Source organism: Corvus brachyrhynchos, unplaced genomic scaffold, assembly GCF_000691975.1.
Source record: "Corvus brachyrhynchos isolate BGI_N302 unplaced genomic scaffold, ASM69197v1 scaffold253, whole genome shotgun sequence".
NCBI classification, from domain to species: Eukaryota; Metazoa; Chordata; class Aves; order Passeriformes; family Corvidae; genus Corvus; species Corvus brachyrhynchos.
The window spans coordinates 1,131,358-1,148,603 of NW_008237231.1; the positions used below are offsets into that span (position 1 = coordinate 1,131,358).

General features: G+C 36.2%; 1 protein-coding gene across 2 annotated transcripts in view; it reads left to right on the forward strand.

Moving 5' to 3' along the window:
* The window catches only part of CUL5 (cullin 5), a 33,664-nt gene that overhangs the window by 4,500 nt on the left and 11,918 nt on the right, over nt 1-17,246 (forward strand). For both annotated transcript variants that reach the window (XM_008630120.2, XM_017729520.1), the window contains exons 2-10: nt 2,500-2,609; nt 4,938-5,037; nt 6,417-6,593; nt 9,953-10,094; nt 11,136-11,281; nt 11,358-11,438; nt 12,640-12,733; nt 16,019-16,149; nt 16,903-17,010. In XM_008630120.2, the coding sequence (XP_008628342.2) occupies nt 2,500-2,609; nt 4,938-5,037; nt 6,417-6,593; nt 9,953-10,094; nt 11,136-11,281; nt 11,358-11,438; nt 12,640-12,733; nt 16,019-16,149; nt 16,903-17,010 (1,089 nt within the window). The remainder of the gene's footprint in view (nt 1-2,499; nt 2,610-4,937; nt 5,038-6,416; nt 6,594-9,952; nt 10,095-11,135; nt 11,282-11,357; nt 11,439-12,639; nt 12,734-16,018; nt 16,150-16,902; nt 17,011-17,246) is intronic.

Sequence of the window (17,246 nt, forward strand, 5' to 3'; positions counted from 1 at the left end):
GAGGGGAAGAGGAGGGGCAGGCACTGATCTCTTGTCTGTGGTGCCCAGTGACAGGACCTGAGGGAATGGCCTGAAGCTGGGTATTAGAAAAAGGTTCTTCACCCAGACGATGGTTGGGCACTGGAACAGGCTCCCCAGGGAAGTGGTCACTGCACCAGCCTGACAGAGTTCAAGAAGCATATTTGGACAATGTTCTCAGGCACCTGGTGTGACTGTTGAGGATGGTCCTATGCAGGGCCAGGAACTGGGCTTGATCCTCATGGGTCCCTTCCAACTCAGCTTATCCTATATTTCTGTGAATTGTTTATTGAACTTAAAGAATAGTTTAGTTGAGTAGGATTTTTCATCCATTAATTTCATTTCATCTTCAGCTTAAAGAATAAAGAAGGAAATGTGGAAAAAAAAATTTACTCCTATGTATAGGAAACAAAGTTCTATACTTCTCTGATGGGATTTCAGGACAAGCTTAATGTGAGGAATTCTTTTTAAGTAGGCAGATGTTGGTTACAAGTGGACACAGGGTTTTTACAACTGAAGTTGAGTTTTATTTGTACTTCTTAGGATTAAGTAGGTAATCACAATCTAAATCATATAAACAGTTGTGTTTGCAGTCCTCCTCCTCCCCATGTTTTACAGTGAAACTAATCTTATTCAAAAACATAGAGCATTCATTTTATCTTCAGCTGTTTTTGGTGAAGGGCTGAATTGCACTTCTCAAGAATTGCAGAAGAGATTTTTTTGCCTGTTCAAAAAAACTTAAGGGGTCTTTCTGAAGTTTCATTCAAAAGGAAAACTTTTGAGGAAGTTGCTTTTACTTTCTTTATAATGCCTTTTCTGGAACTTCTAACTGTTCAGTAGCTGATATTTTAAATTCATTATCCTTCGAAGAGTGACTTGGAACAGAAGTATCTGCAAGGAGAAGCTAACAATTTTCACAGGACTAGGAAAGATTAGAGTAATGCATCAAACATTAGGAAATAATTGTAAAGCTAGCTCTATATAGGGGAAGCATTTAGTTGGTGATTTTCAAAGATGATGCATTCAAATTGCTTTTTTTTTCTTTTTTTCTTTTTTTTCAGTTGGAAAGAATAGGTAAAACTCTCTGAATACGCAACCAATTTGTTGTTTTATGTTTTGAAAGATTTATAGACTTTATCAACAGGGGCTGATTCTACGAAAGCTGTATTCAGCACCTACCACAATGCTGTGTGGCCTCCAGGTGCTGTGCTGTGGCTGTCAAAATAGTTACTATGGTGCCTGTTGCATCTTCATAGCTTGAAAAATGAGGTATCTTTGCACTTGAGAACACCAGGGGATATAGTTGCCAAACTGTGCTTATTCTGAATACTAAATAACAGATTTAATTGTAAATTTCCATGTAGAAATTAATCAAAAGGAGGTGATTGAGGGAACGTGGTGTGCTGCTTGTGCTTGTTTATCTGAAGAGATGTTAGTTGCAGAACAGTGCATTTGTTAGAATTTCAAGTAGTTAGACTGTATTAGTTGCTGTATTTAAAGTGAATTGTGTCAAATGTATTACTTCTAGCCAAGACAGTGATCTGTTCAAAAGTAAACAGTTCACTGGAACATAACCCTGCAGATAACTCAACCAGTAGTCTTTCTGCTACAGAACTCTCAATCAGTGTATTCTTTTAAGTGCAAGGTTTGGGGTTTTTTTTAAATGTGCAGCTTTAAGCAAATAGAATCACAACATACATGGTAGAACTGCTGTTTTTCTCTCCAAGTTGTTGTGTTGTTTGGGTTTTTTTAAATAATGGAAGTTAGCCTGTATACCGTGGTGAGATTTTTCAGAATAATCAGAATTATATGGAAGCACTTAATTTCTTTAGCTTTCCTCTTAATTTGTATTGTAAATTTGAAAAATCCACCTTGGATTATGTTTTTCAGCATGGTGTAAATAATTTTTATCTGCATCAGCTGTAGTCTTGGCCTTGTGGCCAGTTAACCCACAGGAAGGGAGTCTGCGCTACAGCAGCTCCTACGTTACTCTGCTTCCTTCCTCCCTCTTTGCTGCTGATGCCAAATGCACAGTGAGAGAAAAAAGGTACATGGTAGCATCCACAATACGATTCCTGATTCATGGCCGCCATTTTGGTCAGGATAATTTATTCAAGACAGGTTCACAACTGCCTCCTGACTTCCATTGCATGTATCTTGGTTGGGACAGTGAAGCTGACCCATGTTGTCTGTGTATAACTCCACTAACAGCTGAAGAGCACTTGCTCGAACTTGTTGCATTGTAGCTAATGCAGGGAATAAATGAAGAAGTTGGCAGTCTCTTTGAAACAAATAATAGCCCTGTCACTTCTTAAAATAATGCTTAGAGTGAAAAGTGTTCAGCTGTAGTGGCGTAGCTTAAATGCTAGTTTATGAGGGACACCTGAGAAAGTATTTTTCTGTTAACTGTAGAAACTGCAATCCTTAGTGATAACTTAAGATACTGGTTTATTAACAATATTTTTTTGTTGTTCCTTTTAGAATAAAGGTTCTCTTCAGTTTGAAGACAAATGGGATTTCATGCGCCCAATTGTTCTGAAACTTCTTCGTCAGGAGTCTGTCACAAAACAGCAATGGTTTGATCTGTTTTCGTAAGTAATTTTTTTGTATCTTACATCCTTCTACATGATCGGAATACAGTTACTGAACTACTCCTAATACAGAAGTTACGTGTGACACAGATTGTGTGGAAACACAGAACAAAAATATGAGTTCAAGTTTTGTTAAGTGGTAAGCATGTCAACATCATTGTAAATGTGCAAAAGTAGAACTTCGCTGAGATTCAGGTCTATGCAAGTAGGATGGAGAAAGAACAGCAGAGCTTTTGACTTCAGCTGACCATAGTAAACAAGTTTTGTACCTGCCCGCAAACTTTTTTGTTAGAATTAGAGAGAAAATATTTACTGCTGTGTCAGTAAATTCATTTAAAGGCAGTTTGCTGAATGGTACATTATTCTGATTTGAATGACTGCTAAAATAACTGAAGGAACAGGGTAATGCAGTTTAACTGGTATAATTTGCATAGTTTTGTACCCTGAGAATGAAATGTAATAGTTTTCAGACAATGTTTGCAATAATGTGCTTTCTATAAACCCTGCCATTTTCTTCCTTCCAAACAGCTAGAAGTTGCTTTTCCAGAAGTTTAGGTGATGATTTTTTTGTGGCATACATTGTGTGATTTTCGCAAACATGATATGGAAGTGAGTTATAAAAGATATATCAGAAGTATATCTAAAATAATCTTTGTCTCAATGGAGTTATTTTCCCTCAAATATAAATTTAATTTCTCGTAATTTAAATCTGCAGACACTCCTTTTGCTTCTTAAAATCTGTCACAACAGTAGTTTTTTTTCAAATGCAGTCTTGTTGCACTCTGTCTTTATTGCTCTTTTTGATGAGGACAGTGTAGTGACTCTTTTTGCACCCAGTTTAATGCACCTGTCACGCTTTTCTGCCAGCCAAGAGGAAAGGTAATCTAATGTGTAATGGGTTTTAATATCTAATTATGTCTCTGCTGTAGTAGTTGCCAGAAACATGGTATAGTTAAGGTACAAATTGAGTTCTGAGTCACTGCTTTAATTTTTAATAACTAGTTCAGTAATTCTGCATTGGAATTGAAACTTTATATTTATTGCTTTTCTTGTAGCTGAGTTATTGAATAGAACTTAAGTAACTTCATGGCTAAATTAAGGCTATTGAGGGAAAGGATCCCTCTTCCCTAGGTTTATATTTTTGGACAGTGTTCTTTGTTAAGCTTCTTAATAAAAATGCAAAATCTGTAGGTGTCTTCTACATGCCCTTTGAGTATAATTATCCAGTACTGCTTTTTTTTCACTGCTGTCAGGAAACAGTGACGTTCTAAATACAGTAACACCTTTTCTGCCTGCAGATGTTGTGTAAGTCTCACCAGTTGGGTTAGACCTCTGTAAACCTTGGGCCAGCGCCTTTAATCTGTACCAAAGCAACTTGCAAGTTTTGTATTTTCAGTTAAACTAAAAAAGCTGCTTTTGTATTGAAATAAGTGTTTTGATTTAATAGGAACAAAGTAATAGCTTTAGACTATATGGGCGTTTTTCTGCAAAGATGTGGCCTTGTTACTGAAAGGTGGAAGAAGAACCACAGGATAATAATGAGTGAAAAAAAAAGGTTTGTTGTATATGATGTATGGTTAGGAGTGTGACTTACTTTATTTAGTCTTCAGTATGGAAAGAGTAGGAGTTAAGTTACCCTTGCTGGACTGTCAGGTAGGAAAAATTTCATTTGAATGTTGATTAAAATTCAGTAATAGCATTTTGCTTTGCAGTGCTGTTTAGTAACTTTACCCCAGTAATGTTTCACTTGAAAAAGCTACCACTGCCATGAAATGTTTGAGTGATCTTACTAAACTAATTAAATCGTCTTTTAAATTACCTGATCCCTCAGGGTTCAAATTTCTCACGAGGAAGGTCTATTTTCTTTGTAGGATGTTGTAGTGCTTGGATTGTGAAACTGTCAGAAGGCTGCATGTTAATGATAGCATTTTAGAATAGCATGGGCTGAGTAGTAATGCTGCTACTGGCAAGTGATTTCTGTCTTTGTCAAAGAAAAGCTTTAAAAATTATCCTTAATTCAATAATGATTACCGAAGGGGTACTGAAAACAGAATTGTCTTACACATCTTCTTGACCACAGCCTTTTCCTAGATAGGTTGCAGTTACTTGCTTCCAGGACTTTCTTAAAGCTTCAGTCTCTTCCCCAAACATGCTTTCTCCCATGTGTCACTGGGATCTAGTTGTGTGTTGTTAAGAATGGCAGATTAAAAGTGTATTAATTTCTTAGACATATTGAAATTATGAGCTTTTGAATTTGTTAACGCCTCATACATTACAGCATTAAAATTTGAGTAGCTGTTACTAAAAGGTGCATAAATTGTTTTCTAGAGATGTACATGCAGTTTGCTTGTGGGATGATAAAGGTCCAGCAAAAATCCATCAAGCTCTGAAGGAAGACATCCTTGATTTTATTAAACAGGCACAAGCAGTAAGTTCTTAATGTTTCATAACTTCTATCCACATTGCTAGAAAAATAGCCAAATAATTCTGACTTTTGTTGGACCTAAATGCATTGCTTTTTTGTTTGAAATTTTATGATGTTCTGGAGATCCTAATTACCCTGCAAACTTCTATTGACAAAAAGAAGAGCCTTGAGCATTTGCCTGGCTCATTGTTTTCTCACAGTGCTTGAAGCTGGGATGGGCAGTGATTTTTGTGTTATATTAAAAAAAATACAAAATGCGCCATTATTTTTGTTTATCCAACAGTACTTATGGAATTTTCTTCCACTTGAAAACTTCTAAAGGCAGAATTTTTCCAGTAATAAGAAATTTACTGTCTGAAAAAAAAAAATGTTTGTATAGCTTCAGTGCTATTTTGACATGTTCATGGATGGCTTTAAAATAAGCCGTATGTGCAGTGTACTACAAATACCTGTGCTATCAACTCAGCAAGCTTAGCTGTCCAGTTTTATGGGCTTCCTTCCAAACGAGTGAAACTGTCAGTAGACTCAAAGGACATTCTTGTGTTTGTAACACATACTACAGAAAACATCTTTTGCTATGGGGGATTTAAAAGAGGGAGTTGTTGTGAAATTAAAAAAAAAATTCTAAAGCATCCCATGACAAAGGTTTAGAAAGATTGTGTACTTTTATTTTTTCCTTTCTTTAACGAAGTGATTTATACCACTAAGGCTTTGCTTCAAGGAAAACAGTTTTTTATAGAGGCCTTTGTATAACCAAGCACATAAGTGTTGATTTTTAAGTTCTACAGCTTACCTGCTTACATGCATAAATGCTATGCTGAGCTGAGGCCTTTTGATGCGGTCTGTGTTGGCTGTCATTTGATAGACAGGTTTTTTGGCATTATGATAGCCAGTGTACGCTGTAGCTAAGTTTTCAGGCTTTAATGAAATGTGCATGTTAACTGTCTGGGTCTAATGAAAGGTTAGTAGATGCCATTGAATCAAGACCTGTCACTGTATAGAGTATTACATAGTCATTACAGGTTATGTTAATTTGAATTATTTTATATGGTTGTTACACCACATGCCTTTAGACCAAAGATTTTAATTTTTTACTTGCAGATTACTTAAAAGGAGGAAAAAAAAGGTTAATTTGGAAAATTTGAACTTACTGAGTACTTTCTTGCTGCTATCTTTCTTTGCCCTTTAGAAATGACCCATATGACATGGGTAAATAATTACTTCAAGAAACTAAGTGGCACTTCAGTATGTAGACTTTCTTAGTCTGATATATATGTATATTTGAGTTTTATATGGGGAGTTACTTTCAGCATAAACAAAACCCATAAATTTTGTGCATAAATTGATTTATAAGTTACCTCCTCTGTTTCCCCCACCTGCAGAGAGTGCTGAGTCACCAGGATGATACAGCTCTACTCAAAGCCTACATCGTGGAGTGGCGCAAGTTCTTCACCCAGTGCGACATTCTGCCCAAGCCCTTCTGTCAGTTAGAGATCACTTTGATGGGCAAGCAGGGCAGCAACAAGAAGTCCAACGTGGAAGACAGCATTGTTCGAAAGGTGAGTGAGCAGTACTGCCGGAGAGCTTTGTTGCACAGCTGGCCTCAGTAACAGCACTGAGAGGATTCAAGATGGAATTGCACCAATCCTGTAACCTGATGTATCACTTTGCTTTGGGAGAACAACCCCACAACGTTTTTGTTTTTCCCTCTCCACAATAGTTTGACTTTGTTTCCCCAGTTTGCTTTGGTTATTAACAGTTTTGTTCATGTGATTAAAGCTGGGGAAGGGGAGGAGCTTTGGGTTTGTTTGGGTTTTGAGGTTGGTTTTTTTTTAATTATGACTTGAACCCTGGAATGGCAAATAGTTGCAAATTCATGTATTTTTTCTATATCTGTGAGTAGTGAGTGTACCTGTACAGATAAATGAATAGTTCTTCTGCTCCTGGTTTATATCCCTTGGCCAGAGTCTTAACTTGGGCATATATCTGCATTTTATAAATGACCAATTAAATGCATTTTGAGTTAAATATAGCTATTGATCTCCTAATTCCCCCTTTTTTTTTCCAAGCAGTCATAGCAGTGTCAGTCATATCAATGACAAGATGGGACATACAGAATCTTGTGGATATGATCATTTTACTCTTTCATATCAAAGACATAAAGAAAGTTTAGGGCTCTGAGTATGGAGTGCTCAGTACTGAGTCCAGTGAATAATGGTCCTGTAAATTGCTTTAGTCTTTTATTACAAGAAGAACAAAGCATACCAGCTGTAAAGTGTTGTCCTTTAACATTATTCATTTTCCCTTTTCATTGCAGAAAATACCTGTAGAGAAATGAAATTTCTCTAGCAGTCTTTCATTTGGTACTGAAGATCATTTTAATTGTTCTTCGGTCTCCAGGATGGGAAGAGCAAAATAGTTTGAATTCCTTACGTTGGGCAAAGTTCTATTCTTTGCCCTTCGTTATGTCCCAGGCTTGCTGAGCAAGTGTTTTAAAGGGTTTTAGTACCTTGACACTCCCAGGCAGGGCACAGGAGAAGACAACAAACTTCTCAGGACATTGAACAGCAAACTTTTATGAGAGGGAGAAAGATAAAGATCAATAAAGATCAATAGTTACCACCTGGGATCCAGCACGATCTTAGCTGCTGTAAGATCCAGTGCAGTGGGACACCTTTATCTGCTCTGGTCCCTCCACACAGATGGGGCTTCCACTGTGCCAGTAGTTTGGTAGCCACTTTGGGGCTGGCCCAGAGGCTCCAGGCTCCAGTGGGTGGGGTGTGGAGCAGTGCACCACCCCACCCTCACAGAACTTGCCCTACCCACCCTCCCCAAACACACACTTTAGTTGTTTTGAGCTATTAATCATTTCTCCATTCTCTTTCACCCTCCTATTTTGACATCTTGTCCTCTGTACCTCTTGAAGAAAAGGAAAACAGCAGCAGAGAGGAATTGCCACCTCAAATTACCTTTTTAGTTTTCATTGTTTGTTGGAGAAAACACATAATCTTAGACTCCCCAAGATTTGGCAAACCTGAGCTCTTGACTCTGCTTTATGCAGAAGGTAGGAAAACTAAGAAATTAAAAAGAAACAAGATAGAGTGGACAAAGTAGTGAGGAGAATCTAAGAGAAAGAACTGGTTTCTAACAATTCAGATTTTAGTCAGGACTGAAGCAGATGGAGGTATCTTGTCTCTCATATGTGGTCCAGTTAGGACCAGCCTGTGTCTGGAACATGAAAACCCGGAGTCTCCAACCTGTCTCATTATTTCATATTCACTGCTGAAGGTCTTGTTTATAGCATCATTCTCTGTTCTAAAAAGTCCCTTGTGGAAACCCTTCCCTTGCTTGAGAAGTTCTTCATATAGTCACCCAAAGTGACGTGTTTTCCTTCAAATATCTCTGTAAAACTTCCCTATCCGTAATGTGTAGAAGCACTTTGACCATGACAAAGCTGTTAATGTGCATGCCAGGTTGCTTGATATTCTCACTGTTTCTTCTCCAGTTTTCACTCACTTCAGCTCTTTTAGACAGTGCAACATAATGTTTACATCAATAAAGTTAAAATAATGAGAAAAGTAATTGGGGAAGTAATCAAATAGAGTTTTGCTTCTGTGAATGTTGCAATGTTTTAAACATTCTCTTCCAACACATAAGACTCCAGTGTCAGAAATGGAAATTTAGCTGAGAGACAGTTATGGAAAAAATTAGGAATAAAGTATGGTAAACTTAACTCTCTTGAAATCTTGACTTTTATTAGGTGCTAGCTGTGTTAAAATCTAAAATTTACAAAGCAATAATGGAATAAGATCATCTAATCTTTACTATTAACTTTGCCATGCAATGTTGTATTTTTTAGTAAGCTTATTCACAGTCATGAGGTAAAGTTTGCATTAGTAAATTTTATTATTCCAACCTGCTTTCCACTGCCAGTGTAGACTGACAAATACCATGCTTAAATTACATTCATAGCAGTTGCTGTCAAGTTTGTAGATACTTTTAAGTTTGAGCTTTCTTCTAAAGCAATGAAGTGGCCTTACTTTGGCATAATTTCATTGGGTATTCAGTATCATATAGAAAGAGGCAGATCCAGCATCTGAGGGCAAAAAAAAAAAACCAACTCCAGTAACTTGAAGACTAAAAGCAAACAAGGATTTTTAGCAAATATGTAGCATGCTGCAAGTATTTACTACTGAACAGCTAAAGGGGCTTAGGTGGGCACAGGTATGGTGGTCAGGTGTAATGCAGTGCATTTACAGCAGCATCAGTAGCAATCACCAAAAATAATGAATCACACAATGGAATATAAAGGGACACAGTGAGTGATGAAGATTTTGAGAAGAGCCTCCATAAATAATTTTAAAACTTTGCAGTGCTTAGATGAGATCTGGAGTTTTTTATAAACTACATATGCATTACTTGCATACTGAATTTTCTTGTTGGATTAATGCAATTTAAAGCCATCAGTCGTCTTCTTTACGTAACTATGGTGTTAGTTGAGTTTTTAGTTTTGTCTAAGACTGCACCTGTCAAATGGTGAACTATATTTAGGTGTTTGCCTCAAAAGTAGCCCCTGATATTGCAACTTCTGACACATTGTGTTGCTGGAAAAATTACTTGACTGGTTATCAAGAACTGTAGAAATAATACAGAATAATGGAATGAATACATGCATTCAAGACTCATTCCCCAGCTGTTCAGTTACATAAAGTAAATTTAGCATGTGGACTGAATATGATTTCTATAACAAGTTCAGAGCAAGATCAAGTTCTAATGTAGCTGAACTGCTGTGTATGACCTGAAAATTACATTATTAATTGCTCGATTTCTGTCTCTGAGCTCTTGTATTTTTTTGCACAAACTTAGGTCTGCGTGTACCTTTCTGACAGGATTTTGTTTTTCTCTTCCTGATATGCAGCTCATGCTAGATACGTGGAATGAATCCATATTTTCAAATATAAAAAATAGACTTCAGGACAGTGCAATGAAGCTAGTTCATGCTGAAAGACTAGGAGAAGCTTTCGACTCCCAGCTTGTTATTGGAGTTCGAGAATCATATGGTACGTCTTGCACACACCAATCTATTGCCTCCTCACTTGAGTAAATGAATTTTCTTCATACAAAGTTGGCAGTTGTGGTGGTAGGGTTGACATTCTCAGCATTTTGTATTGATTTTTTTGTTGTGCTTGTTGATACATGATACCAGTTAAATTCTGTTTATAATCTTTAGCTTCTAAGTGGTTTACCTGTGTATCAGTTACTGCACAATCAATGTTTTCAAAGAGAAGACTACGTTTTGACCTTTTGGGGTTGCAGCTATAACTTAGTCTGTACTCCTTTACATACTGTTTCTGATTTCTTAGACAGTTTGAAGAAGAAATGCTAAACAGGCTACATTTAAGACTTCCAGTCTTTTTCTTTGTTGCAGAACAGATCTGTGTATCTGAAACTTCTGTGATGTTTCATCATTGCCTGCTGCTTTTGAAAGCTTTCCAGCACGTTGAACTAAACTTGTGGCTAATACTCTCTGAGATAGCTTTTTACAGAAGTCAAGTTCTAACTTTTTTTAAAGCATATTCCATTTAATGACTATTCATTTCTCTGTAACAGTTGAGAGGAAAGTGGAAACTCTTTCTCAAATAGTGCAAAGCACTGCAATAAGCTCACTGTCTCCATTCTTGTAAAACAGGAAAAAAAGTCTGAAATGGAGACATTGTGATTCCAGGAACAGTGTCTAAGAGAAGCTTTTTGCTCAGTCAGATAGAGAACTTCTCCCTTTACTGGGCACTATTCTGAGCTTTTTATTCCTTCCTTACAATTTTGCAGTTGTATGTGTATTTATGGTTACCATGTTTGAATGTTGAAGTGCTGGAGCTAAGTATGAAGTTTGTTTCCAGTTTCCCTTAATTGATCTGAATGGTTTTGGGAGCAAAGATTGGCCAAGTTTGGTTACCTTTGTGATCGGAGTCCATTTATTGCGATATTTCAAATTGTTCAATGCAACCTTTTAATACAAGTCTCACTCTCTCATTGAAATTTGCTTATTATTAGCCACATAAATTTCCAAGACTTGAGAGTAAGTTTGGACTTTCTCTTTGCAGTTAACCTTTGTTCTAATCCTGAAGATAAACTTCAGATATATCGGGATAACTTTGAAAAGGCATATTTGGATTCAACAGAGAGATTTTATAGAACACAGGCTCCTTCTTATTTACAACAAAACGGTGTACAGAATTATATGAAATATGTAAGTAAAAATTCTGTTGTACCTTTATACTGAAAGTGTTAGTACTTAAAATGATTGCTGTTCTACTTTTGCACAGGCAGATGCTAAACTAAAAGAAGAAGAGAAAAGAGCACTACGATATTTAGAAACAAGACGCGAATGTAACTCTGTAGAAGCAGTGAGTATAATGTGTAGAAAAATCATGTGTTTCATATTTATATAGTATTGTACTGCAGGGTTTAGTTTTGTGTTACAGTATTATTTGATACCAGTAAATTGAAACTGTTTATTTTGTGGTTTTTAATCATAAATTATTTGTTGCAAAAACATGTATTACTTTCCAGTCTGGTAATCTACAATTTCTGCAAGTATTTTAACATTACATGTAGATCAAAACTTAAAACTGAAGGGCAGGTTTTTATTCAGGTTGGTTTTTGTTCTTTCATTTTGAGTTAGATATGGTGGGTTTTTTTCCTATGCTTAACAGTGGATGAGAATCATGTTTGAAAATAAATGGGCAAGTCTGTTTGGCAAAGGGTTTCTCAGTACTCATTGAGAATACCTGAAAGATTTATTGTTCATTGCAATCAAAAGGAGCAATAGAAATTTCATTAGAGCTGTAATGTATTTCCTCTTAGGCTAAAATATGGCCATTTAATATAAAAGATCGGTTTTCTTTTTATTCCTTCCCCTTCTTGCCTCTTCAGCAATTTTTTACACAGTTCAGATTCTAGAGGAAGATTTAACTGCAGTGAATAGTTCATAATTGTCTGTGTTGAAATTAGTTCAGGAAACAGGTTATTTTAAATAAATACCTTTTAAATCTGATAATTTTTTTGCAGTGGATCAAAATGTGCTTTACACCTTTTGTTAAGCTGTGAATCATTCGTTTTGCACAGGTATAAACTATAGCTGGTATAAAGAGGCTGACAAAAGAGAGATGGTCCTGACGTGTACAGGCTGTTTCTGTTCTAGATCTAATGCCTTGTTCAAGCCATCCAGCCTGGTCCAAATAGGGTATGCTGGAATGAGAACTATTCTTAGCTCTTGGATGTATACTTGGAAATGAAGTAGGGTAGTTACTGTTCCAAAAGTGGTGACTCCCTTGAGAGAAAAGAGCCGACAGAAATACTAAGCTCATTAATGGTTTGGAGGAGACTTTACCACATTTACTAAGCTAAACATTTTGAAGAAGTGTGGTTCCTGTATAGATTCTATTCAAACTGCACATACTTTTTTGAATCAGTGAATGAGTTTATGGTTTTATAGAGCTAATTGTTGAGAACAGGTTAAATTTTGTGTCATGGCAAACTCGAGACACATCAGACTTCGGTGTTCAGATGGCTGCTTGAGCTAATCCTGTGTTTAATATATTTCAGCTCATGGAGTGCTGCGTCAATGCCCTGGTGACATCTTTTAAAGAGACTATTTTAGCTGAATGCCAAGGCATGATCAAACGAAATGAAACAGAAAGTAAGTGAAGCTTCAAGAACAGTGCAGGGTGAACCCTGCATGAACAGCATAAAAATAGATTTGTGTGTAGATATATCAAATTACTGTTTTTAATAGATGGTGGTAGTGTTTCATATAAAAATATTATTGCCCATGAGCAGTCCCACAAAAAATTTCCATCATTGGTTCATATTTTTTCCTATCACTTTTGAAATCTATGTCCACAATACTCTTAATTTGAATGAGTGGATAGTTCTCATCTTGTTTCAAAGAGTATTTAGTGCTCTGTTTTCTTTATTTTTTCCTACACTTACTTTCATCATGTTGACTAACTCTGGTAAATACTACATATGTTTTCACTTTCTATTTGAATACTCCAGATACAAACATTTCTTCTTCATTTCACCCCGCTACCTCTTTACACCTGGAAAAAAAGTGAAGCATCTCCTTATAAAAGCTTTTTTTCTGAAAGGCAGGGAGAAATTTTTCTTACTCTGATTATTGATGTAGGACCAGTAGGTTAAGTTAACAAAATCTCTGCAAGATGTTCATGTGGTTTTATAGCCAGTATGTCAGTGTGAGTATTGAAAGTTAGCTCTGCATGCCTTTTGAAAGTTTTCAGAAGTTTTTTTTAACTCTGCTGCCGGAAGTTGAGAGTTTAGTGTGATTCAGAAGTCTTGTGTTGGTCCTGTATGATAAAAGAAACTTGATATGTCATTAAAATGTTATAATTCAGGTAGGAAAAACGAAAAAAAAAGCTGAAATCACAGGTTAATTTTTCTTTGAAGTTTTGGTATCCAGCAGCCAGGGAATATTTAGTAATGTCTTATGAGGTTTTCATTTCTATTGAAATGAGAAAACTGTTTTATGACTTAGAATATTATAGAAAACACTCACTTCTAAATGCAGCATTTAAGAAAATATTTGACCTCAAAACTATGTCATACTGATCTGTTCATCTAGCAGCATGATTTCTGGCAATAGTCCAGAGCTAAATGTAGAAAGCCGTGAAACTTCTTACGAGTATATGTTACAGCCTTTGGGAGAATGCAGGAGGCTTATGTAAATGCAGAGCTTCAGAAGGGTTCATCTACAGGCACCAAAGGATCTTTCTTTAGAAACCTGTTGAAATATTCACGCAGCCCTGTCTTGTGGCTGTGTCTGTCCTCTGATAGTGCTTGGTCGCAGAGCACTTCCGTTTAGTCTGTCACATCTGTTTAAAATGCTTCAATGAAGGGTGCAGGTGCAGATGACTGAAACGTAATTAAAGACTGGAGCTATACATAGTAATGTATACATCTGATAGTGTCCCCTGCTCTGCTTTGCTTATGCATGTGACTTTCTGATATTATCTGCCACAAAGAATTCAGTGATGTTGTCTTTATTAAACACCACTGACAAAAAAAGGGCTGTTTTGGTGGGGACTTCTGGCTATGAGCTGGGCACATAGTCTTGTTATATTAAGTAATATTTACATGCTGTGCAAAGACAGGAAGGAATAACGTTTTCCAGCTAAAAACTATCAAAAATGTCATAGCTTGCAAAGACTTTAGAACTGACTTACAGTGGTTTTGTTTGCTTATAGTGTTGGGGAAGGGAGGCCTAAATTTTATTTTTGGAGTGCAACAGAAACAAAAAGTACACTTGGCTTTCCTGAATACAGAATGAAAGCAGACTTTAAGTGCCCCAACAAGTACAGTATGAATTTCTTTGCTCTTCAGTGTCGTAATGTATTCTGAGAGAAATTCAAGTGAAATACTCCATTTGCTTTTGTTACTTTGCAATCTGTCTTTGAAGAGTTTATGGTTTTTTGGGTCCTGCAGTCTTAGGGGTGCACCTGGAGTCTTCCTTTGCTACTGATTCTTAAGAGAAACCACTGATTTTTTTCTCGAAGTATTTATGCCATCACTACTGTACAGAAACAGATGTAGGGCCCTTTAACATACCTTTTTGTTTCACTTTTTCTGCCATCTTTTCCTCCCTCTTACTCTTTTTAAAAGATCCAGTAAAAGTTGAGGGAGCTTTTTGGACTTTTTCTATGTAAAATGATGCTGCCATTTCTTACAGTAGATCTAAATTGCACTGAGAATGCCTCCGACTACATGTTGGGGTTTTTTCCTGGTTCCTGACATCCTGTCATTCAGCCCATTGTGAGTTGTCTCTAGTACCATTGCAAGTTCTTATTCAAGGTTGTTTGTAGTTTCCATTCTCTAATTTGCATTGCTATGTTCTAAAAGGATTTTTTTTTTCTTTGTACTTTTCTATTTGCTTCTGCAGCAGCTGTGGAGGTACAGATGATGGTAGCATATTTCATCCTCAGTGGTGACACGATCTTGGTGTTTGTTGCTGACAAAAGTAATGCAGAGGAGAAAGCAAAGGCGGGGCCTCTGACTTTTCCCCTTTCACAGTAGACATAACATTGAGGAACTAAGTGAATCTATAATTTTTTTTCTATCAAAAAAAGAATCAGAGTCCACTTGTTCTACATGAAGCAAAGTCCTTTGCCGTGTTGAGTTCAAATCTCTGTGGTCTCTTTACAACAACCTGGTGACCTTAATCCCAGTGTTCTTCGTGGACAGCTTTGTCAAGATGATTATTGATGTTTCAGTAGCTTTTTTTTTTTTTTTTAAAAGCAGTATTGAAATATCTTCACAAAAAGTAGACAAATAAAGCACATCACTTTTTGAAGTTTTTAAACAGTAACTGTGAGAAAAACTAAAACTCTGAGGGAAGAAGAGTTCACTGTTTGCATTAGTCAGTTTTGGTTACTTCAGAACTTTGCAAACTTTTAACTAAAACAAAATATTGTAAGTGGTATTGAAACATACACAAAGACAGGTTTGTTTGGCTTTAATTTAAAATTTTGAAATGTCTTGAATCCATACAATTTCCTGCATAAGTGCCTGTAGGCTTCCAGCTGAGAAACATTCTTGCCAGGGATTTGAAGGCAGTTAGAACTTGGACTTAATCCAAATGGTCGTTGGTTTTAGGGAGGTCTTATTCAAGCTTGAATTGATAAGAATTCAACTTGGCATACTATATGCATTAGCATACTATAGAAGATACTGTATGCGTAAGCAAGTATTAACACTGCAATAAATTTCTCTTTTTGCCTTCAAAAGAATCCTCTTGGGGGACCAGAGTTAAAACAGTACTCAAGATCTCTTTCTTTGTAAGAGACCGATTGGATTATCTATTCTTCAGATATTTAATGTTCCACTTGAGACATGCCTAGGAGAAATGAAGTGTATTTGGCTTTTATACAGGCCTTTGACTGGTGGCTTCATCAGTGTTTGTATCTTTCAGAGTTGCATTTAATGTTTTCACTGATGGATAAAGTTCCGAATGGCATAGAGCCTATGCTAAAGGATTTGGAAGAACATATTGTTAGTGCTGGACTTGCAGACATGGTAGCAGCTGCTGAAACTATTACTACTGTAAGTATATTGGGTTTTAGTAAAATAACAACAGGAAAAAAACTTTGCAGAAGTTACATATTCTCTATTTGTGCATGAATGCATGAATGGAAATAATTTTATGAGATTTTGTGTGTAGAGATCAAATTTTGATCCACTGAAAGTTTTAAATGTCTAGGATAGCTTTTTATTCTTTGTGTTTTCAATTGTAGCTTTAAAAAGTGAATCTAATTTGCAGTAAAGGTTATAAATTAGGTGCATGGGATGCTTATAAAATACAATTGTGTTAGAATCTTAATTTTAAAAGCCTAATTAATTTTTCCAGAATTCTAACTTCCTGATGAAATTTGCTTTCAATCTAAGAGTGGTTGTTCATTGTGGAAATTATAAGGATTTTTTCTCCACTGTATTTTTTCAGCTTTTTATCATCTGGTTTTTTTTCGGGTCTGGGAGGCCTAGGTGTCTGCAGCAATTAGGATGTGGCATGTGTCTTTTATTGGTCCTTCAAAACATCCTTTAAAATAAAATGTTATTGTATAATATTTGAAGTTACAGATTTTTATCCTTTTTTTGTGTATTGGAAATACTATCTTGAAAATCTGTGTTTAGGCCTACATGCTGTAGAGCTCTTCAGTACAGAGACTAAAGATAAAATGTATGTTCATAGTATGCAGGCTTTTGAGGATTCAGCATTTTTGCAGATTAGGGAATTAATGTATGCTCACACTGAATTCTGTGGAGCCCTTTTTTTTAGTTTGGTTTTTCCCTCTTTAGGATTCTGAGAAATATGTAGAGCAATTGCTCACGCTATTTAATCGGTTTAGCAAATTGGTTAAAGAAGCTTTTCAAGATGATCCAAGATTTCTTACTGCCAGAGATAAGGTATGTGTTTCTCCTGGTCTTTTGTTCACTATAAGAATTGTTGCAGTTTGTATTATGATGTCTCCAAAACCCTGTGCCTATTCACTGTTAAATTTAGAACCTGCTGTTTCTCTATTAAATATGCAGGCTAAAATATTGATGAAACTTACTATCAACTGAGTAGCTTTTAATTTCTGTTGTAGTCCTGCATAAAGATGCATGCATTCAGCTTTGTAATGTTGTAGAGCACATTAGAA